The sequence below is a fragment of the Dermacentor silvarum genome, chromosome 11 (genome assembly GCF_013339745.2).
Source record: "Dermacentor silvarum isolate Dsil-2018 chromosome 11, BIME_Dsil_1.4, whole genome shotgun sequence".
Taxonomy (NCBI): Eukaryota; Metazoa; Arthropoda; class Arachnida; order Ixodida; family Ixodidae; genus Dermacentor; species Dermacentor silvarum.
In genome coordinates, this window is record NC_051164.1 from 84,896,978 (window position 1) to 84,921,960 (window position 24,983).

General features: G+C 45.3%; 1 protein-coding gene across 6 annotated transcripts in view; it reads left to right on the forward strand.

Annotated features, from left to right (window-relative positions):
- The window catches only part of LOC119433142 (uncharacterized), a 159,399-nt gene that overhangs the window by 90,688 nt on the left and 43,728 nt on the right, over positions 1-24,983 (forward strand). For all 6 annotated transcript variants that reach the window (XM_049659240.1, XM_037700282.2, XM_049659242.1 and 3 more), the window contains exons 6-8: positions 5,625-5,825; positions 9,969-10,138; positions 23,287-23,398. In XM_049659240.1, coding sequence (XP_049515197.1) covers positions 5,625-5,825; positions 9,969-10,138; positions 23,287-23,398 — 483 coding nt within the window. The remainder of the gene's footprint in view (positions 1-5,624; positions 5,826-9,968; positions 10,139-23,286; positions 23,399-24,983) is intronic.

A 24,983-nucleotide genomic window follows, 5' to 3' on the forward strand; every position in this document is an offset into this window, starting at 1 on the left:
GCTGAAAAAAAAATAAGGGAGGGGGAGTAGAGTGTAGGGGTATTTCAATCTTCCACATCAGGCTATAGCTTACAATTTGCTGGTCGAAAGTAGCTTCGCGTGTAGTGCGCTATTCAGAAACAAGACAGAAGGTCCACTGGCAAAGGCACTCTGAGCTTCGCATTTCGGGACAAGCCATGCGCATTACCGCGGAGGCCCCTCCATTTGCCGCCCGAGTTCGATTGCGAGAGGAGGCCGTTTGCGGACGTTGTAAACAACGCAGAGCGCTTGAAGACGCTGCCGACGGAAAGTTCGATCGCCGCCTTCCTTTTAATGGCGAGTTCGTTTGTTTTCCGTCAGGAGGAGGTTCACGTAGCGCGAAGCGAAAGTAGAGCGCGGTTTTTAACTCCACACTCGGGCAATTTAGATTAGGAGCTTGCGCCGACGCTAGAGCTGTATGGGACGACAATGAGAATGAGCAGTACGAAACATATCGCTCCTTATGGACACCGTCGAAGGTTCGAAACGAGCTTGTCCTCCGATTCTTTGGGTTCAGACGACCTGGCCCATCTGCTTCCGATCAACCGCGAGAAAGCGTGTCGTCTGCTTGTCATATACCTACTACAAGTGTGCGAATATTCGAAATTATTACGAATACAGTCGAAATCGGATATATAGAACCCACATATAACGAATTATTGTGTATAACGAACAGCGGTAAAATCCCCTTGTAATGTTTGTATATTTTCTTTATTTTATATATCGAACTACCTATATATCGAGTTTTCTTGTGATGCCCTTCAGATTCGATGTACCCGGGTTCAACTGTAGAATGTATTCTACTCGAGAATTGACTATTAAAGGACTGGTCTTTAACTGAATGGCGCACCGCCAGTGAGCAGCAAGATGGAAACTCACTGGAAAAAAATTCCCCCTGAGACTACCTTAAGGGGAATTATCGGGGTGCGGAGCATTATCTACTGTCTCCTTACGTGCACGTGTGCTTCTCTTCTGTTAGATGAGGGTAGCGCTGCCTATCCCTGTGGCTATCCCAGTGGCTGTTCTGGCGCATGACGTAGAACGCAACCCTCGCCTTATTTGATCGAGCTGTGTTTGCGGTCCTCGCGAGAGCAGTAAGCAGGTGATGAAGCATTGTAGCTATGGCCTTTGCATCGGGCGCGCATTTGTAAATGCCATGTGGCGAGCGACGCCCGGCGTCCAATTATCGCACTAATGAGCGCACGCCTCCGCGACAGATGCAAGTTGCGTAGGTGAGCAATACGTGATTCCTTGAATAAGAGTTCGTGAGGAAGCGTAAATGTGGCGCAAATTTCACCTTCTAAGAAACGGCGTCAAAGAGGCCCACAATCTAAGATGTCAAATTATCACATTCATGATAATTTTGATTTGAAAATCCAGATTTCTGACCTAAACAACTTACGTTCAGCAACTGGAGAAAGAAAATATTTGATGAAGTTAAAGTTCAATACGAAATATTTCCGGAAAAGCGTAAATCATGATTGAAAATTCTATTTGGCTATGGCGTTACGGTACTTAGCGCGAGGTCGTGGGTTCAATTCCCAGCCATGGCGGCCGCATTTCTATGGAGGTGGAATGTGATGCGACGCGAATGCAAGTTCAAGGTCCGATCAAAGTAAATCCGTAATCTTGAAAACCTCAGGGTGAATCTTGGTCAAAGGGAATCCGTCACCATGGAGTCTCCGATAGCATCTGGGCGGCTTTGGGACGTTACATTCCACTAATCAATCAATATTACTTCGTCCCTCTTTCAAGAATTAACCGTTTTCATCGCACCAAATTCTACCCTCGTAGGAGCAGCCGCCAGTGGTTTCTCCGCTATTTCTGCCGTTTGCCGCGTTCTTTAAAAAAAACAATTATTCTTAATTCAATATTTCAATTTTCTTTTGGCAAAGGGCATGTGGCGAATTTAGACTCAAAACAAATTAGTGTCACTGCCAATACCAACAGCATATTACGACCGATGAACAGTCTCGTCTGCCCATCGATCGGAACAACTCGCGCACGCCGCTCAAAGCGAATCGTGAACGCTTGGCGCCACCTATCGACGATCATTGTAACGCATCACATTGATACGTTGCCTCCGAGCTTCTACTGCAAGACTAAGAATTACAAACACTGCGCACTGGCAATCTCAGAGGCCATAGAGCAGCTCCAACACCATCTAGATAGCTTTCGTTCGATATCATCGCACCGCACAACTCGCCAGGTGCGCGCAAGCGTCCGTAATATTTATTGACGACACAGGCTTTATTGATCGTTCAGGAGCAACCTGGAAAGCATGACTACAGGCTCCGGCCATTGGCGGAGAATGAAGCACTTGTCGGTTGATGGATGTGTGCGGTTCATGTGCCTGTGTGCCAGTGCATGGCTGGTTATGTATATTCATGGTACACGTTAGCGTACAGCGCAAATGTCACTGTTTGCCATCATTTGAGCTGCGCGTTTACTTCTCAGGCTCTATTAGGTTGTTCCCTGTTTAAACGTGTTGTGCCGATGTTGGGTTTATAGGGAATCCGCAGTTCTGGGCAAACACACGTAATCTTGTAATTCATTTTCTATAATATGGAACATACAGATTCACAATGTCTCTAGAAATGTGTAATATTTCTCGAAAATACTGAAACAATTTTTGATATATATTGGGGAGCAGTTTAAAATTTTAGACTTGACTGGCTTTTAATGTGGCCGACTGAACGTGAAAGAGAAAAGTGGCACTGAGGTACCCCCTCTATCAGACCCCCCCTTGGCCATTCTCTTCATTTTTTTTCTGTTGAGTAACTACAGAAATAGAAAAAAAACTGAGTAGCCTGACAGTTTTGCTCCAATTAGAGTGGGGAACGCATGCTAGCATGCAAACTTTTGGGATATAGTTCGCCTGCATATGATGATGTAAGTTTTTGTTTTTGGCGAAAGGGCCAGGGATGGCCAAAGAGCACCAAGGAGTCGTATGAAGCAATCCGCCTATATTTCAAACCGAAAGAAAAATTTATACAAATAGAACAAACAGTAATAAATGCGTGCATTATGACATATTCGTTGGTATGAGCTAAACGTAATACTTGTATCATGCATACACAAAACGGCGACCTTATTTACAGCTATATGTAATCTTGTAATACACTTTTTTTATAGTACGCAACTTACAGCTTCACAATATATGTAGAAGGATAATTTAATTCTCACAGATACTTGAAAAATGTATTTTTCAATACAGCGCCATACAGTGGAATGCTTCAGTACAATGGAATCACCTTGGTACAATTCTGCATAATACGCTTTTCGGGGTAATACGTTTTTTTTGCCAACGTTTCATAGAAAGGACTATTTTCATGCGGTTATCGCGATCGCGTTTTCACCTGAAATTAGATAATACGACTAAACGCATTTATTGGTATTTGTAAATCTCATAGCTTTATATTCTAGTGTATACTAGCTTAAAATAACATTCCATCGACCCACGAAGAACGGGTTTAGTTCCAGCCATACTGGAGGAAAACGCACGTGGTGCGCCACCGGCGGTAAAACGCTGCTGCGGCAACGCGACCACAGCGATTGACGGCGCTGCTGCTCGGGAGAGTGAAAGAACGCCCGCTTCTTTTAACTTCCAGAAGAACTTTTTATGAACGTTGAATAGAAGACAGTTCAGCTCAAACTGGTGAGCTATTTCAGCGTTTCCGAATAAAAGTGCGTTGGCTGCGGTTCGTGTGGCTTCGAATGATGCTGCTCCGCATAACGTGCTATGCGGAGCACTATCACTCGACGCCACACAAGCCTTTGCCTTTGAGTTTGTCATCGAATACGCCTATTTTCATACTTTATGGAGCTTGTTTTGGGTTATTAATACGGATTGCGATGGTACGTTTTACTTGTCAAGATTGTGTCAATGAGATTTCACTGTAATTGCAATCACTTATCGATCTTCGGCACAATGTTAAGACGCGATATAAGCAAGTCATCATGCGCTCAATGTCTAAGAAGCATTCTAACTTTGCAATCCATGCACAGTTAGAACTTGGCGCGCGCTGATTGGCTGGTTGAGCAAAAGTGAATGACGTCGGGCTCAACCAGCCGATCAGCTCATTCAATTTTGCTAAAACAGCCAATCAGCGCGCGCATGGAGGCGAAATTGTCGCCTAGGCGAACTATTGCTGAAGTATCGCTGTGCGAATACCCTGAAAGGGTATTCGCATTGGTAAACATTTCCATGGAAGAAAACCAATTTTTCATACAGTGCAGCAGTTGAAAATTATGCATGGGCTGGTTTTTAATGGTACGGTGCTATAAAAAAGGGGGATGCGTTCGCAACTTCTGCAGATGGTCATGTAACTAATAGTAATTATGAGGATAAACGGAGCCGAAAATCGAGAAAAAGTAGGCAGCCGGTGCAAGCATTTCGCATCGTAGGAGGATATGCATTCAATTGCACTATTACGTAGCCACATCAAAAAGTTCTTGAAAGAAATAAAGAGAGATAACCGGGACGGGAAATACAGGGAGGTTAACAGGATAAGATTTTTGTTTGCTACCTTCCACTGGGGGAAGAGTAAAGGAAATGAAAGATGGAAAGAACAGCGAAGAGAAAAAAGCAATGAAACGAAAAAAAAATGATAGAGAAGGTTGTGAACGTCCATGAGAACTACAATAAAGTTCTCGAAGTTATAACATACATACGGGGTGGTAATTTCTATTTTTTTGGATTTTTTAAATATCGCCTGTTGCAGTTAACATAATTCTAGTCCTTCAGCTGGATGATTCAGAGAGGCGTACATTATTTAGACGACAAATTGAAACACATTAAAATAAATAAAAAGTTGACAAATTGACTTCATAATTAATTACTTTACCGCACATAAGCCAGTGAGATTGCAATGCGTATCCACTTGGAATGAATTTCGAGAATGACACCAGTTCGGAGATATGCGCCACCAATTTCGCCGTGAGACTGCACTATTGTTCCATTTCTTTAAAAAAGTTCTTTTATGCAGTGAAGCAGAAAAGTAACTGGAACACTCACGTATTTCGTCCCCCACTTTTGCAAATAATATCTCGAAACTGGTGTCATCGTGGCGATTCATTTCAAGCGGATTCGTCTTGCAAGCTCACCGGCTACAATTCGTAAATTGCAATATAAGCCGTAAAGTAATTAAGAAGTTAATTATTGGTTTTCTGTTAATTCGCTCAATATGTGTTTTAATTTCCCGTGCTAGTAATGTCCGCCTCCTCGAATAATCCAGCTCAAGGACAAGGATTATGCTAACTGCCACAGACAATTTTTAGAAATTCCGAAAAACTTGAAAACGATCGCACCGTATCTCAATGCTGCTATCAAGTGAACCCGCGCCGTGAGAAGTGCAATGGATACGTCTGTTTCCATCGCGTTGAAGCAGCGCCAGCAATCGAACGGATTGCCACCTTGTAGCCTTTTATGTAGATTTAGGCTGTAGACAACCTTTGGTTATTTCTTGCTCGACTTCTAGACCGACTCATTGCTAAACTCATTGTTGCTTGGCTGAATGGTGGCTCGGCTGACTGATGTGACTGAATTCTTGGTTGGATGGTTGCCTTGGCTGACTGAGTGCTCGATCTTTTTTTTTTTTTCACAGGCTCGGGAGCAGGCGGATCACTACGAGGCAGTGGGTTCCTCGTGCCGCGCGGTCAACGCGCGCAGCGACCTGGCGGGCTTCGTGCGGACCCTGTGCAACACGGACCCTCGCAACCCGGCCGGAAGTGGGGCGATACCGGCCACGCCCCCTCGGCACCCGTTCGTTCCGCCCAGGGCCGACGACGAATCCGTATCATCGGGGGTAAGAGACGAGCAGGCAGCAATTGCAGTGTATGCTCTCGTACAAGACCAGTCCCTCGTGTGTGTCGCGCTGCGCATATATACGTAAAGAATGTTAACCTATACCAACACGCCCAACTTGCTGTGTTGATTCAGTGGCGGAGAAATACTCGCTGAAGCACATCCTAAGTAAGCGGCTGCAGTGAATGGACCTTGAATTCGTACGAGCGGATCAAGGCCTTATATTTATTGGGGGAAAAAAAAGGCAGAAGAAAATGTCCCTAAGCAGCACTTATCATTTCCTAGCCAAACTTAGCCAAGCCTAGTAAGTAATACCTGGAAGAAAAGCTGGGTCGATCACCAGCTCCCCTGTTTACTCCAGCCTTGCACCACTAGTGCAAGCTGCCCACGTTTTTGAAGTCACAACAGAGCAAGATGAGTTTTGAAGAAAGACTCCGGTACATGGATCAAAATAAATGAGTGGCTAAATTGCACAATTATTCGTACCTGAAGAGCGTGGATACAGAATGGAGGAAGAGGTCAAGAAAGTTGGCAATCAAGTACGGGGTAACTGAAAGTGTAAATAGACAACCAGGAGCCCCCAGAAAGAAACTGAGAAAAACAGAGACAGTGAATTGGATGCAAAGAATGGAAACAGAAAAAGACCGTGGAGATTTACAAGAATGGGAAGAATAAATTAGACGGGAGCATCTGATAACACAAAGGGCAGGGCATTGCTATTTGAGGCCCAAGCAGGTTGCCCAAGGACAAAAACATATCAGAGCAAATATTCGTAACAAGATGAGGAATATGTATGATGCAGCAAAAATCCCCAGACCACTCAGCACATCCTATAATGGAATGCGAAGGTATTAACCCAGTGAGACCCGTAGGTAGCGTATACCTTCCAGAATCACTTGGATTTAAAGTTGGCGGAAACATCAACCAGACAGCAATCGAGATAAGCAAGAGACGTTTAGAGTATTAGTGGAAGAAAAGCCGGTAAAAGATTGATACGACCGAATCCGTTGCAGGCATAGGTAGCGGTACTGGATGATAGTGAAGTTTTGAGGAAGATAAAAAAAGATTTTATATGCAAAAATGCTAGAATTAAAAGCATGTGTAGCATACCTGATCAAATCAAGCAGGCTAGGTAACTATTTTTCATCACTCCATTGGAAAGGGGATGGCAATAAACCCATCATCATCTTCTTCACGTGCTCCCATGGTCTCCAAAATTATGAGCGCGACTTTACAACACTTATCGTGTCATGCATGCAATCTGGTTACAAGTGGTTCGACTACAACGTAAACAGATAGAATCAGCGAGAATGAGCGCGAATGTTCTGCTACATGCAGGTTCGTCATGCGCTGAGCAATACAATTTGTTAGCCGGTGAAACGCGGTCGCCGGAGAATCAAACAAGTACGCTTGTCAATACTCATTTCTGTGCCAAGGCCAATAAACACAGTTTTTATGATGGATATCTTGAGGAAATGGTTACTCTTTGGAGGTTACAAGGAGATCCTGCCTTCAGCACCTAACCTGGGTATTTAAACAAAATGCGCGCTTTTCACGTTCGCAGACATACCAGTTGGTAGCAAAAACCGTCCTAGAAAAGTAATTATTTCCCTGAGCGGTATTATTCGGGAGTGAGGAGGTTAGATACGCATCTATTCCGCGAGGAAAGCTTCACGAAAACAAATTGTCAAACTGGCAGCGCGCAAGCGCATTCCGGCTGCATTCATTTCAGAGCTAGTCGAGCAACCCCCGCATTTCGTACCGTGCGCACTCAACGCAGTTGAGGCCTCGCTTCAGGGAAAGCTTCGCAGCAACCCACCCCGGTCCTGAAATTAAGCCTACGCTAACACGCAGCAGCACATCTGATGACACAGTAGCAAAGTGTCTTACTTACCACTATCCAGAAGCTCCGCTGGGGCTGACGGTTCACAAGCTTCCGCGTCGGCGCAAAACACTAGACTATAGGATGCTTTCTGGCAACTCGTTTACAGTGCGTACTTCCGCGAGCAGCGGCAAACCAGGGTGCAAGCCTGAAACGTGCTCAGCAGTCTAGTACACTCGAACCAGAACACGCCGACGCTTTCTGAAAAAGAAAGCACGCGGGAAATTCACGCGTCGCGGTTTTTCTCGCGTCAGCTCGAAGCGACGCTGTTGCGACGTGTTCGTTCTACCGCATTCCACGGCGGCGGTATCGTTCTGCCATGTTCCAGCGAGATTTCTTTCCCGCGCAAGCCTGCGCCCATGCAGCTGCACCGATCGCTATCAGGGCTATTATCACGCTGCGTGGCCGCGAGTTGGAGAGGGAGAAATCGAGGAATGCTGAGTCACAGAGGACGAAGCGGCCGTTAGTAAGGCGCGGATATAGTCCGGCGTATAGCGCTGGTGCGCGTCACGCGCGGCGCAGTTTTACCATTTTTACGTTACACCGGCGCAAAGTGGGCGCGCTGGAGTCTATAACGTCACCGCGCAGCCAGCGTGACTGGCGGCATCCGGCGCGCTTTGGCGTGGCCAGCGCTTGAATAGAACACGTCCTATCTCACGCCGGAGCTTGTGCCACTAGACCAGAGTGCATCGCGGGCTGTTTTGGCTGTCCGGCCGCATGCTGGCCTATAAGGGCGCATTGAAGTGATTGCGTCGAGTTTGCGCCTTCGCAAAACGAAAAAGTCGCAGTTTCGCCCGAAAGGCGAAGCAGCGATTGCTATAGCAAATTAGTACACAGCTATACGAAGTAAAGACATTAGTTTTATCGGCCGTATAAACTTGCAAACATTCGCTTATTAACGAGGGCGATTCAGAAAGTAATGCCTCCAAGTCCACCACTTTCCCAATAGTACTGCGAACATTTTGAACGCTTTATTTATTTATTTATTTATTTATTTATTTATTTATTTATTTATTTATTTATTTATTTATTTATTTATTTATTTATTTATTTATTACGTACAGCAGACCCTTGGGTCCAAGCAGGTGGGTAGTTTCAAAAAACAGTCATAATACAAAAAGCGAAAATAGAAACTGTTTGAAGATTAGTGCAATAACATAGATAATAGAACGCAAGATAGCAACAATGGAATTTGTTTCAAGATTAGTGTAATAAGATATAATACAACTGAATACAAAACAACAACGGAATCTGTTTCTGGATTAGTGCAATAATAGTGCTACAATAATAGATGTGAAATGTTGCAACAGTGCTACTTCGGTGTGGTAGGAGAGACTAAGATGCCTGGATTAATGTGTTCCAATCTAAGACCGTGCGTGGTAAATAGGAATACTTATTAGTGTCAGTTCTAGCAAAATAAGGTGTTAGAGAGTTAGGCTGATGGTGCCTTGTGGGTCTGGTTAGTAAGGGTGATAGATACGGTGATGGGTCTGTCGCAAGTTCGTGGTAATTAAGAAGCAGTGAAAGGAAGTCGATTCGGAACTGTTTTCGACGCGTTGTCGAAGCGGAATGTCATTCGCTATCATTGTTTCGGATAAAGAGTTAGTTCGTGAGGCTTATAGCGCGTGAAAAGACAAGGACGAAGGAAGACGTGACACACACAGGTGCTAAAGACACTTAATGTTTATTAAGACACTTAATGTTTATTTGAGTATACGGGTCTCATATGCACTGGCGTATTCTAATTTCGGTCTGATTAACGAATAATAGCATAGTAGTTTAACATTGCTTGGGGTGGTTTGAAGTTTATGTTTTAGGAAGCAGAGCTTTTGAAAGGCAGATGAGCAAATATTGCTAACATGTATATTCCAGGATAAGTTAGTTGTTAATGTAACACCTAAGTATTTGTAATTGTCAACTTTTTTCAATGACGACGGGCCAAGTCTGTAAGTAAAAGACAGAGGTGTTTCTTTACGTGTTATTGGGAGGAATACAGTTTTGTCGGTGTTAACAACCATCCCCCAATCTTTGCCCCACTTCAATATGTTATTCAGGTTGTTATTTGAACGGGGAGCGATTTCTCGTGCATTAATGCACTAATGTTTAAGCTATAGAATGTCACTTTGTTAATTTGTTTCCCCGTCTCTAAGTTTCTGCCCTGAGGGTAAAAACAAAATAAAGTGTAGAGTAGTGAAGACAAGTTTTCAGCGTCATCAAACGAATCACGAACACTGTTGTTTGGCGTCGTCGTCGTCTCAGCAGGACTCCCAGCTGCAGCAGCCCAGCCTCGGGGAGCAGGTGATAGTGGACCGGCTGGCTTCGCTGTCGGTGTCTTCGCGTTCCGAGAGTCTACGGCAGGACGTGGCGCAGCTCGAGGTGCAAGTGCGACAACTCCAGGACACGCTGGACGCCCTGCTCAGGATGCAGCAGAGGTGGGTATGCAGCTGGCGTCCACATTGTATCCCCCCGCCCACGCACACACACCTAAAATCCCTACAGAGTGATTTTAGCTCCACCAGCGACGGCTCCCCCAAAGCCAGAGTTCTTCAATCATAGATTCCGAAACTACGCTTCGACATCCAGCCGTTGGTCGGGTAGCTTTCTCTCCTTGTGTGCGTATGTAGAGGGGGAGAAGGAAAGGTTTGATGACGATGAATGGTTTCCCATTTTGAAACAATAGGGTGGCATATGCCATCCCACTTCGGCACCCTTAATTGGCTGATTCGCTGGTAGTGAGCGACTAGTTGAACCTAGTCGTCACTAATCGCCTGCTAAAAAAGTGCCTTGAGGCCAATCTGGTAGAACGACGGCGCTGATTGAAAATACTGTTTGTTTGGCTTCGTTTACATACAGTGTGTGTTGAAATCCTGTTCTAATGTTGGGCTCAAAACGTGGCTTGTTGTAGGCAGTTTTGTAGTCCATAGGTGGCGTGTCCGTCAGAAGACACCCCCACTGCTCACCATTCACTGTATCCGGGTTTTGAAACGTGGGACCTATGGGGAGCTCAATCACGTCAGGAGATATCTCCTTCTATATACTTTCAACAAACATTACTTTTTTTTTAGATTAAACGCTCTTTATTTGGTGTTAGAACTGCGCTCCACTGACAACAAGGTCTCTCTGGAAAACTTAAAGGGACAAACGGAGGAAAATAGCCTTAGTCGAGTTAGTAAATTATCCTCCTTCAATACCGAAACAAGCCGATCTTACCGTCAGCCGACATACGCTTTCTGAGCCAGAAAAAACCCAAAAAGAAAAAAGACTGGTGCGACGCCACCTTCAATTTCCCGCGCCAGCTCGCCATGACGTCATCGATTCTGACTTCGTCTGCTCCGGCCTAGTTGAATTTTTATCGCTAAAAATGTACCACAATTTATTCTAAAAGGTCCAAACACTGAACTCAGCAAGTTTGAAGAACAGTTTACTGCAGTACCAACGGCCCAAGTAAGAAAACATACTTCGAAATCCGTGACGTCACAGTGACGTACCGGCACTGCGGTTTTGGCGCGAAAATTAAAAAAAAGCATGGAATTCTGACCATTACTTTCTGTTCTAATAATCAACCTAATACCGCGAAATCAATGAAAATTTAGTTCTTAGAAAGTGCTTTATAAGTACGAACCGATTTACTGTTTCTGTTCAAAGTGTCCTTTCAAAGATGAGCCTTTTTTTTGCTGCTTCACCTTTGCATGGACTGCTTTATCGTCGAGTAAAGTGGGCCGATCCCGGAGGCAACGCAATCACAGTGGCCATCTCGGTGGGCCACTTTTCATACAAATGTACGGCATGTGCCGTCAGGTGGGTTTTAATGTGGTTTGAGCCGATCTTGGAGGCAATGCGTAAGTTTGGAGGCAATGCCATTGTGTAAGTTGGCTTTCCTGCAGTGCGTTTTCGGCGCTCACGGACAAATCAGTGAGACAGAAAGCTTCGCTTTAAAACGACAACGTGAAATAATCGAACGGCAGCGAATGCCTTTTAAATAAAAACTTCAGGTGCTAGCTACGAAAAGCTGCAACGCACGCGAGGTTCAAAACGTACTACCCCGGGTCACTTCAAGACCGCACTTGAAGAGAAGGTTTCGACTATGGCGTTGCGCTGCGGAGCTCGAGTTCGCGGTTTCAATCCCCACCGCGGCGACAGCTTTCGAAGCATTTCGGTGGGGAACGCTCCTGTGCTTAGATTTAAGTGACGCTAATGAGCCCCAGGTGATCAAAATTAATCTGGACTCCCCCACTACGAAGAGCCTCATAATGATATTGTGGTTTTGACTCTTAAAACCCTAGAAAAAAATTCAGAGCCCTTCCATTACTGTGAAGATGGAAGCCAGTGAAGCTGTCTCTGTGATGGGTCTGCTATAGTGAATATTGCTATAGTGAATTTATATGTTATCATTATTGACTATATTGAGCGTCTTCGGCATGTTCGTCAAAGAGCAAGGACACCGTCGTCTTGTTTTCGCCCGGCGCGATGGCTAAGTAGTGCGTTTGCAGCGCCCAGTCCGCCCCATCGTCATAGACTAGCGTATGCGGCCACAACATTCATAGCCGCGGCACACTGCATGGCATCGTCAGGATCCTGACGTCAGGATCATGTAAGATGTGGTCAAACGAGCCTCCGTCCCAAAATCGAGTCCAAAGGGCAACTGTTGATAACAGCGCTAGCGCCATCTCTACGTCACGAGACAAAGAGGCACAATGATTGGTGGGACGTGCCGCCGCCGAGTATCGCCACACTTGTGAAAGAGGCATCGGCGGTGGCGAGGAGTATGACAATGGGCCATCCATCATCAGTTTTGACAACTGTGCTAAGGCACAACTGGCGGGAAAGCGCCACGCACATGGAGCCAAAGCAAATGCTGATAATTTTTTTCTACACGCGGACACGATCCCTCACTGTAAAAAAAAAAATTTTAAAAAGCTCATGGGAGAGCTACCACATGATATGTTGCGCCCCACGACCGAGTCGGTGCCTCGCGTTGGTATTACTACCGAGGAGGTCGGTACAGAACGGGTGCCGCTAGCTGTTGGCGCGTTGTTGGAAGCGTGAGCGTGCAGATATCTTCGTTAACTTTCGCGCCGCAATACCTTGTAAATGCGGCTCTCGCGAGCCTGTTTTAGGGCTCTTGATTACGGCACGAGTAGGCGCCTAGTCAAGCGGTATTTTTATTATTTCGTGGGCTTTCTTGTTTTTTTTTTTTCAGCCGGTAAACCTAAGCACTGAAAATAGTATGTCATCGAAAACATCCGACTTCAATGTTTGTCATACATTATTTGCCCATAACTTCATAATTCTCACCTTTACAAGTGGGACAATAATTTACGAGTTTGGTCATTTATTATTTTCGAATAGCATTCTTGACTTTGTCAGACACGCTTCTTTTCGGCTATCTATCTAACTGTCTATCTATCTATCCCGAAGACTGCGGTTTAAACAATCGAGGGCCAATTTTTCCTTAAGTATACCAGGGGCCGAATTCACACCACTTTTCGCTAGTAAGTGTTGTTTTACATTGGCCGTCCGCCTTTCAGGATTGGCTGAAATATGTTTTCTTACGAACAATCCTAGCGTAACGGTGATTTTTTTTTTTTTTTTGCAATCTATGTAACCGATTTCGTGGGCCGGTTCCGAAGGCAGTGCAGTCCAATAACGTTGGCCTAACGTCGTTCACGGCGCCTCTTCACTGAAAAAAAAAAATCCTTTAAAATTTTTCCGAATTCATTGTCGTCTCAAAAGAATGCTATTCGCATACTTGGATAGTCATATGGTATATGATGTTCCGCCCGAATTTTTTTAATAATTATATGATAGAACCTAATCGACAAAGTAGATACACTTGAGGCTGCTCAACTCGAGTGTAAACAACTGTGCGTACTTGTTCTTGTTCGCGTAGAATGACGCATCATTTCTTAAGGCCAGAGATATGGATAGAGAGATGCTGACTTTAAGGAAAATCTAGATATGTTAGCTTGGCTGATCACCTGGCGCTGCTACTTTAGGTTCTGGGCGATAATTATGGTATACACAGTGATCCCACAAACACACAGACAGCCGCATACAGTCACAAAAACACAGACATTCACAATAAAGTCTTGCTGAGACTTACATAGTACTTGAAACACAAGCAGCGATTTCATGAAGCGCACATGGTACTCGGAATGTTCATGGAATGTTCTGAGAACGGTTTGAGAACTTTCCGCAGCTGCAAACTCGAGTCGTGCAACAAGTGGAGTGGGCCTTCACAGACTGTCTACATGACAAGTAGCGGTAGCAGTCACTTGTATCATGTTGCAAGTACTCAGAAACGTTCCACGCAGGGGACACTGGCGAGCAGGTCCACTGAACTTTGCACTTGAAGCTGTTCGGGTAGGCCACGTTAGGTCTGATGCGAAGAAGACATGCTCGATCTTGCCCACGTATGCCACGTTGCATGTCAAAGTCATAAAAAATGAAAAAAAATATGGGGTTTTACGTGTCAAAACCACAATCTGATTATGAGGCACGCCGTAGTAGGGGACTCCGGATTAGTTTGGACAGCCTGGGGTTCTTTAACGTGCACCTAAACCTAAGTACGCGGGTGTTTTCTGCATTTCGCCCCCATCGAGATGCGACCAACGTGGCCGGAGTTGTTTGTTGGTCCTTTGACAAAGTCATAAGGTCACTCGATTTTAGAGAAAGGGTTCCTACTCACTGCTTGCGTCATTGATACGCACACAAAGCGAAAAAGCGGAAGTTCAATGGGCGAGCTCTCATTTGGGACAAGACGGCTGCACAGTGAAGCACCGTCGAGTAATGACACTTCCAAGTTCATTTCGCCAACAATATGGGAACTTTATTTTTGTCGAGGTAGGTTCATATAGCTTTCTGTCACTTTTATCTTGGACTTGGGACGAGAGTCTCACTCTCAGAACTGTGAAAGATATGAATTATAAGTTTCACTACCTAGGACGCTTCACTCTGATAACGAGATGTCGTGCGCCAATCGCCTTGGCGATATCCTACCACGCTTTGTCGCAGTACCAGTCACAGATGAACCGTGCTCAGCGATTCGAACGCGATAACCCGCCCGCATGGCCACCAGCGCTTCTTGCGACACCGGTCGGCGCTATGGACATCGAGCTCATGCATTGTAGTATATACGATGAACGCTAGGGCCATTGTGGCGCATTTGACCGCATTTGGCCCCCCAACGACCACCCAGCGCTCACCGGTGGCGCAAAAAGCGCCGGGCGCCATGCGAGCAGATTATCGTATTTGAATCGCCGAGCTCTGTACATGTTACTAGCCTCGGAATTGCTGCGAAACGAATATTCATATCGTATAATCAATTGTGCTGGAAAGAGCGGCAAAGGTTATAAAAAAGATTGCACCACTTAGGTGGAACCGGGAGGCAAAAATTCCCACGTTTCGTGCGCCCGCAGCTCTGTCCAGCAGTTGCAGCGCCCAGGTGTATCACGCAATCTATATATAGGGTATTAGCTTTTTTTTAGCTTCGCCAAATCGTTAAATGTTACCTGTGGCAGGATAGCACAATTCTAACAGTTGAGCTAAATTACTCGATAAGGCGAGCGCTACATCGGCGAAAAATCAAGATCTCTAATGAATAATTAACGTAATTGCACTAATTAACCTGTTCATTAATTACTTTACGGCGCATATTTCAAGCTACGAATTGTAACTAGTGAGTTTTTGTACGGCATATCCACGTCGAACGAATTCTGTGGATGGCACCGGTTTCGAGATATGCGGCGTCAAGCTTGCGATGAAATTGAACTGTTGTTCCACTTACTTTCTTTCAGAAAACGCAATTTTATGCATTGAAGAACAAAATTAACTGGCACGCCAATGCATCTCGTCGGACCCTTTGAATATGAATTTCTCGAAACTGGTGTAGTCCTGAGAATTCGTTTCAAGTGGATATGCCTGGCAAACTCACCGGTTACAATTCGTAAATTGTAATAAGTGCCCCAAAGTCATTGATTAAAAAGTTAATGAGAGTAAATATGTTAATTATTCAATTGTGCATTTCGATTTCACGTGGAAGTAATGGCCGGCTATTATTCAAGGCTTATAATTGTGCTATCTGACACAGGCATTTTTTTTATATTTGGTGCAGCTAAAAAGTACAACACCTGGTATAGGTATGTGCCCGTTGAATGGACACTAAACAGAAAAAAAAAGTTTACATGTATTAGTAAATTACCCTTTTAGAACACACACACACATACACACACACAAGTCGATCTTACTGTGAGAAAATGAGAAGAGGTTTAGTGAGCCGGAAATAAAGCGCATGCACGATCAACAGGTGACGACACCGTTGTGAAGTTCCCGCACCACCTCACCGTGACGTCACAGGCTTCGACGGCGTCTGCTCAGGTCTAATTAAGTTTTTATTTTAAGTCAAGTTAAGTTAAAGAGGAACCGCGCTGCATCCCAAAGGAGCCAAAGACCTTGGAACCTTTCCAGAACGGTCCAAATACGAGAAGTACCTTGAAATCTGTGACCTTTCACTGACGTATGCCGGTGTGGAAGTTTAGGGCGCGAAATTCAATCTATAGAATTTCGGCCTACATATTCTCTAGTTGTAACCACCTTCTTACCACGAAATAAGCGAAACATTTGAAAGAATACTACATCAGCCTCAACTGATTAATAGTGTTTCTCTTTAGTCTACCATAAATTAGCAAGTATTCATTTTATTGATCAATCAATCAACCTTTACCGTTTCTTACTGATATGTACCATCCTATTTTTTATACAGGTTGCTGAATGAAAACTCTAGATCAGCTTCGACTGATAAAGCATTCTTTCGAAGCTATATTCTTTATTCTTTGACGGAAAATGCTGATTACTGGCGGGAAAAAAATTAAGAACAAAGTTCGCATCGTTCAATTTCGCACCAAAGCCGCGGCTCCGATACGTCAACGGGAAGTCGCGAATTTAAATTATTTTCTCGTATTTTGACCGATGGACGCAGTACTTATCCACACCTACTATTAACTCCGCTAGAATGGAATCCAATCCTATTCGATGTCGACGAACGATTAACTGTACCTGAGGAGACACTGTATAAATTCATGACGTCGCGGGAACCTGGTGCGGATACGTCAAGGCAATCAAAAACGTAATTCGCTAATACAGAGCCGGATTTAACTCCTTCCGTGTCACGCGATTATAAAGAATTCCGAGCAAAAAATGGCCAAGTTATTCCAAGACCACTGTGGCCAACTTGTTTTACTTCCTCTGAAAAAGAAACTAACGCTTCTGCTTCTGTTCCGTGAATTGCGTGCAGCCATGTACGAAAAGCACGACTAAGCAAAGCACCCAGACAGAACTAGGCTCGTTCACGGCAGTGTTAGAAAATTCAAAACAGCTTTGAAAAGCTGAGCTCGTCCTTGGCCGTTTTTACCAGGACCACACGGATGAACCCAGCTCGTCCAATGCATGTAAGGGAGAAATAGTAATGTTTAGTGCCCCTTTAAAAAAACACGGAAGTCAATTCATCAAATTTATACCAACCCTTCCGCAACGGACACCTCTCAATTCCTGCGCAGCTTTGTGACGTCAGAACTGCGGGAAATCACTCTATCAATTAAGTTCTTGGGTTTTACATGCCAAAACCACAATCTGAGTATGAGTCACGCCACAGTGGAGTACTCCTGATCAAGTTTGACCACCTGGGGTTCTTTAACGTGCGCCCAATGCAATGTACACGTACATGTACGTTTAAACCACTCTTTTCTAACTCAACTTTAGGTAAAGAGGCGTGGCGCGTGGCTCCGTATGGACAGTATTTCGATGTCTCCAGGTGCGAAGGCAAAAGGAAATAAGAGACTTGTACGAATTGAGAATAGTTGCGCTCTGAAAACAAACCGAGCGCTGGTAACTCACTAATGCCAGGAGCAGCTGCTTGTCCCACATTTGAAGAAAATCATCTCCTGTAATAATGTAAAAACTCATCGCAGTAAGATAAGATTATACAACGCAAATGCAACGCAAGTACTTGAAGAGTATCTCGTGTTAAGCTTCTAGATTGTTGTCTACACTGGGTCATAAGACTTGTAGTACATACATTTGCATAGCAATCCGTACATTTATGGAATAAAACAAAAAGCTAACTGCTGCGTACAAACTCTCCACCGGTTATGCATAAAAAAAAGAAAATATCACAAGCAGGAAAAGTAGCCTCTATAATCTGCGCAGACATTGCATAATCTGACTCGGTCATTGTGTAAGAGTCCGGAAACAGCACAACAACGGCATGGTCAAAATATCCGCCAACTCACTAATGACCTTTAACAGATGTTCCTAGGATCGCTTGAATGGTAGGTTCACTTCGCCTCCCAGAGGCACCTACTTACATAATGCGCATTTTTAGCCGACCTAAAATATACTTTCTTTAAAAAATTCACCGACGATTACGATACTCACTAATGCCAACTCTCAGCGCAGCTCAATATGTGTTTTCATTTCGCGATATATTGGCTGGCGCGGACAATCTGTCTCGTGCGGCACGTTGCAAACGGAGCGAAGTGTGGCGCGACTGCCTCGCTAATCGGGAGCTCGCAAGAGGCAGCGAGCGGGTGACGCGTGGGCGCGATTCACAGTAGCCGCCGCAGACAGACATCCGCTCATGCAGCGCTTTGTTTCCATATTCGGTATCGTTGGACGCGCTCGCCGCATGCGTTATCGATGGCGTCATCGGTAAACATACGACGCGCGCTACTCTGGCGCCCTCTCGTAGCGATCGTCTCCGCAGAACACGTCTTGTGCGGCAGTGCGCCTTTCTTCTCTCGCTTTCGCCATACCCTCCTCCTCCGCCTTGCTCCTCGCGCTCTCTTCGCTATCACCATCTTTAATCCCCCGCTGCGCTCCGCGTTCGCTCTTTCATCCTTCGCTGTGCTCGTTCGCTCGGTTACGCCGAGGGACGCCGACGCTCAACGCAGGAAAGGGTGCCTAAGAGCTGCACTCTAAAATGTTCTCCACGATATCATTACAAAGCATGCTGTAGTGGGGGACTCCGTAATAATTTTGACCACCTGGGGTTTTTAATGTGCCAGTAAATCTAAGTACATGAGGGCTTTTGCATTAAACCCCAATCTAAATGCACCCGCCGTGGCCGGAATTGAACCCGATACATCGAGTTTAGAAGAGTAGCGCTATAGCTACTCGGCTAGCGCGGCGGGTGAGTGCATTCTTATTTTATGCAGTCTCACTTTATGTAGTGTATACAGGTAGGCTACATACTATATATAGGTAAAATATGGCAAGGTGTCTTGTATTCCTTTGGACAGCTGTGATCCGCAGGCGTGGAAGCAGATTCTTAAAGGTGTACAGATATTAGCTAAGAAAAGTTCCGCAGCCTATGTCCCCAAAAATGATATGTATTGCACAGAAAAACATGCATAGACTTTCCGTGGACTATCTGAAAGCCTGACAGAAACTACAGTTTAGAATATCCACTGATATTCTATAAACTGTCTTTATACGTTTCTGGGTGAGGTGTCGAGCCCGTTACGAGTAATACAAGTTTACGTGCTTACCTGTCAGCTTTGCTGCGGTGATAAATATCTGCCACACATAGGTATAAAGGCCGGACACTAATATGCCAGTAATCGCCGGTCGGTGGGTCGTACTTATATATTCTATTCTTTCGGGCCATTTGGTGAAGCTTACTTGAAAAAAATATGCTTCACCAACTGTTCAAAAAGTTACAAGTGGCCCAGTTGTTAGTTGTGCTCGCACCGTCCATCTCGTCATCCTTTTTGTACTGTGTCTTGCGCTTTATCATTTGTAAAATTACATTCTCCCGCAGAAAAGTTGGTATAGAAACTTTCTTGTGCTTCCGTTGACTTTTTGCTGCCCTTAATAGACTTTTTGTTGATATGCAGCTAAATATCATAGATAGTTTTTTGCAAGGGTTAGTTTTTATACATTATATTAGGCTTCACTTTAAAACCAACAAACATTCAAAGGACTGTCAATGTCGCTGAATAACAAGTTCAATAGAGCCACAATCGCAAGCTTTTGGCAGTTTCTCACTGCTGGTCTCAAGTACACATAAACAACCCTTGGCAATAGTAGTGGGACGCACTGTTGGCTAACTCAGGGCACGGGTCAGATATAATAAGCGCGTTAGTCGTTATCGGTGACTAGGAGGCAAAATGTTAAGCACGACAGCCGGTTAAAACGTGAGCTTGCATACGTCGCGCGGGTGTATAACGTGAATCTCCACGAAAATGTCCCCCGCGGCGATACAGTGGTCCACTCTACTAGTCATGCATAATCAATGAATGCTAAGGTCATGTCGAGAAAATATAGCACGGCCCGCCCCCGCGATCAATATTGTGCGGTTCATATCGCGCGAGCTCATGTGAAGAGCCCCACGGGACTGTTTCATCATTTGTTTTTTATACGGGTGCGGTCGTTTTTCGCGCCTATGCAAATTAGCCTTGTGGTTTCGGTGAAGCAGCCACCCTGGTCTTTTTTTTTTTTTCTCGTGTCGTTATATATAGAGCGGACGTTAGTCTAACATCGTTGCGTGTCACCGACACCCACTTACTAAAACGCGCCGACGCCACCACCGCGGTCAACGCAGAACGCCAGAAACGGCGGTGAAGACATTTTCCGTTCTTTTTTTTTTTTTTTTTTTTGTATCCGCGCCGCCTTGTTGCGGCGTGCGCGAACCTCTTTGCCGCAATTGACGCCCAGCAGCTCTCCGTTAAACGTCACACCTGCTCCTCCATGGCGTGAGCGTCGATGGGCCAGCTCGAAACAAGCTGCCGTGGTTAGGCATCATAAAACGCGCCCGCTATTATACCTACGCCCATAGCTTTTGACTCTTTTATAAGCAATCGATGGGCAAACAATAGCCAGAGGCGAGAGAAACAGACGACGCGTGTCGTCTGCATCTTGTCGTCTGCTCCGGCACGCCCGCGAGCCCTTTCTCTCTTTTTTTTTTTTTTTTTTCTTCTCCGGCTTTCTAAATCGATAACGTCATCAGCGCTGCGCGGAGCGCGAACCAATGCCCGAAGGCAGAGCACTCTCTCCCCCTCCTCAGTTCTCCGTACTCTCTCCGCGCTCTCCCGCTTTCGGTTCTCCTCTGGCTCCGCTGTCTCGTAATCGACGCCATCTTGTCTCACATGATGGCGCGCTGCTGCGGTGCTGCAGCTGCCGTGTCGGCCCGCCGCGGCAGCGGTGGGGGTCCGGGCTCCGCGATCCGGACTCCGGACGCTAGGCGACCGTCGAGGATGGCTTCTTCGTGCGACACATCTGACTGACCGACGACCACGACGTTACGTGGGACGATTGCCACGCACCGACGGAAAAGAGATGACTCGCCGCCCCCGCGCCGCGAACCAGTTTCGGTTCGTCGTCGCCGTCGCCGCCAGCCGATAGCTTTCGCGAATCTCCAGGTACGTGTGGGTGCGCGCCGTGGACCGCGACTGCGCGCTCGACGAAGCGCCGCTTTCATCTCGCGCTACGATCACCTGTCGGTCCTTGGCGCGTGCGTAACGTTCAATTGTGCGTCGAATGCGGTACGTTCATTTGGAACGATAGGTGGTTCGCTTAATTAGGCCTTCGCGCAGTTACTGCGGTTGCCCCGAGGGTTTAAGCGAATCGCGGTACGTGTCAAGTCCGCCGTTCCGCGCGAGCGCTGCCGTGAAGCCTAGTTTCTGACGCACCGCGGCGATGCTGTTTGACTCGCTTGTTTGTCTTGTTATCTCATTGTTCTTCTAAGGCTAATATAAACGGTGTTCGAAGGGGCTTTCATTTGCTGTCAGGAAGAATGGGGAGTCACTGGATCTGCTTTCTGGGCAACATTGGCTGTTCTTTTCCCGTTCGTTCCTGATCAGAATGGTATATGGCAGCAGGAGTTGTGTAAGAGGTGCCGCAAGTTACGTAATGAATTTCTCAGCCCTAATTTGGCGTTTATCGTAGCAACGATTGCGTGCCCGCCAAAGCTCAACCACCCAGTAAGTTTATTTGGAGGAGACATTATGCGGTATCCTTTCAGTGTTTGCTATCGTTTGCAACGTATTGTCGCACGTCATTCCTCTTCTTAAGTGACTACGAATTGAACAATCCATTGACAATGCATGGGCGTTTCATAGTGCATTTCTCTGTACAATTCCTCATACGACTTGGCTGAACTCGATCCGAGTAAATTTCCAGCTTTGCGTTCCGTCCGTCAGTTGTGTAACCGCATAGCTGGCGAATATTTTATGGCGTCAAATATATACAATCTGAAATTCAAGGATGGCTGCCATCGGAGGTATCAATGGGCTACCTTTTTTGTCGGAACCGAAGCCTTTGTGGGTAGTTCTTTCAAAGGACAAAAAATTATCTTGATCCTTTCAGTAATGATTTGAATAACAGTGCCAAATTAACTACGTCTTCTAGGTAAATATTTCATCGTAGATCACTAGCTGACAGTAAAAATGTATTTCATGTCTTAATCGTGGGTCTATTAAGGATATATCAGGATTGTTCTAGAGAAATTCACGCATTCATAACACGTTGAGACTGTCTCTCAGGCTGGAGATGTTCACTCACCGATGCAACAAAAATATCAAGCCTTCCTTTTACAGTGCTGGGAACGTCACATCAAAAATCGCCGGCAACCGAACGTTATTCAATGCAGCACAGTGGGTTTTACCAGTAGAAAACATAAGGCATTGCTTGAGGCCAAGTGCTTACTATTCCGCAAAAGTCGTGACGGCCCATTTCACGGAATATTGAGCTGGGACAAAGCTATGGCATTCGGGCCCTTTCAGTAAATCCGTCCTCTTGGCTGGGCTGAACCGTTCTCAAAACAAAGCTTGCGTTTGAGCGCTTGCAGTAAAGCCGTCATCTTCGCCGAACTGAACCGTTTTCAAAACACCAACATTCGCCACGGTGACTCTGCTGAGAACAAAGTCGTAGGATCCTCTCGCGCCTTGTCACGCAAGGTGCATGCCGAAGGGTGTCAGAATGTGAAAATGTATCTCTAGTAAAAATGCAATACGCGATAATTATCAGACATAATGGGCAGAAACCACCGGAAGACTCCTGACAAAGTCAAGAGATAGCTTCCCGGTATAGACCTGTTACGACACGCTGCTGGAAACACTTATTCGTTAGCCCAATCGAATAATGCTGCGTGTTACGCGAGTGCCGGGACGCATCGCTGCCTCTAAGAACAGCCGGTGTTAGAAACCGCATTAAAATATTTGCAGGGACACTCATCAAGGACTGGTATCCCGGTCGACACACCAAGTCATCACGTTCAATTACACTGTCGCTGGGATCAGCCCAACTTTGATTGTACATGACCCCGGAATCTGCCCAGTTTACTCGGCTGATCAAACATCCACGCAATCTGTAGGCAAGAGCCAAAGGAAGCTTCGATTAAAAAAAAAGGAAGTCAAGTGGTATAAATTCGAAGCCCTCATAGCCGAGGTGTATTTCTGAGACTTCAAAAGCAAAGTATTCAACGAATCTAAGTGACCAGCTTTGTTGACGGTGGGTTCAGCGGAGGCTCTGTATGGGTCTGTCGGAAGAAACTTTATGTAAAGCTTGTGCATCTTGTGTCTTGCAGGAGCTTGGAATCAAGCCTTTACAACAAGGCCAATGAACTTCAGGAGGACATTAGTATGAAAAGGTTTGATCTCCATGTGGCACAGATTCACCTCGCAGCTGTCAAAGCCCAGGTAAGCTGACCCGCACTGTACCACCTTGTTGATGACAAAGTGCCACAGCATAACCTATCCGAAGAGCTTTGAGACCATGCGCACCGTTCGTATAAAGCAAACATTTTGCCCCTATCTTTGTGTCTATCAAAGAGACATTAGTAACTTTACAGACGGGTCTCGAAGTCATCAGAAACCACTTTATGACCACAAGTGACGATTACTGGCTTGCTAGTTTATTTTTGCCAAAGGCGTCGAAGCACTATTTTAATCGCTGGAATTCATTTTAGCTATTGTTGCTGGTGTCGGCAAACCGAATATTCAAAGTCTTCGTCACCAGAAATAGAATTTATAACTTCCCGAAAATGGACCACAGATAATGCAGCTGTTATTTTTTGTGATATTTATAATAATCTTGGTAAACTGGCACCGTATAGTCACCAAACCTAGCGATGGTATTAAAGGAGGAACGCAGTGGCTCCTTATAATACCAATCGTACACCATGCTAGCAGTATAAGGACTACCTGCCAGCCTAGAACTATGCACTTATATTTAGTATGTTCACAGTGATACCACAAGCACCTCGAGGACATGTGTATTGTCAAATCGAAGCACGGAAAGCAGGAACAACGGCTAAAATACGAGTGGGTGTTATTAGCCGTTGATTAAATGTAGTGAATAATTCAAGCCGAAAAGCATAAAATATTAAAGCAATGAAAGCGAACGTCGAATCATAATGTGCACATTAGAAGCGTTAAAGAGACACTTAACAGAAGCACGAAAATACTGCGACTCAACAGCAAATCACAATGTATTATCCCATTATGTACACAAAATGTTACACTAATAATAGCCGCGATAAACTCTGTGAGGAAATATGCCGGACGTGTGCTCGATGTTCGATGAGATACACTCAAGAGCAAAGCTAGCGTTGGCCACCCCTCCTATATGGTAGTAGCCATCTGTTCCATATTTAATGTCCTTTTTAAACTGTCGTTTTCTAAATGCATTAACATAATTAACGACCCCTCTCTTTACGGAGGCGGCTGACGGGACAAAAGTGTTTGCTTGCACTTCAGAGTTTGGCCACGAGGCCTGTCTTCTCATCGTATGCCAGGAGGCTCTCACTTTTTACTTATCAGTGAAGTGTACGTTCACTGTCCTTAAACACAACCAAAGTGCGCCTGCTCCTATCGAGAATGAGCGAGAATAAACGGGAAAACCAAGGGACACGATTTTTAGTAACAACCATGCGAAGACAATGAAAGCAATTGGAAAGCACAGGAGAATTAAGTAAATTTAAAAGCGAAATTTATAATTATGACTGAAGGCTCAGTTTTCCATAACCTTCACACTCATCCTAAAAAAAATCGGACGTGACAGTGGAAGAAAAAATTAAACCTCCAACTTCCCTATGACGCCTGCGATTTTCCATCATTCCAGCTATGGCAACGTTACCTTTTTGCCTGCTAACTTTTTTGTATTGTGCACACGTGTTAAATATAACCCTGGGAGTTTTAGCGCTCGACAACGCCGTAGGATGTGAACACCATTTGCAGCGAAGCCACAATCTATCGTGAATTACGAGAACTCTCAAACAATACT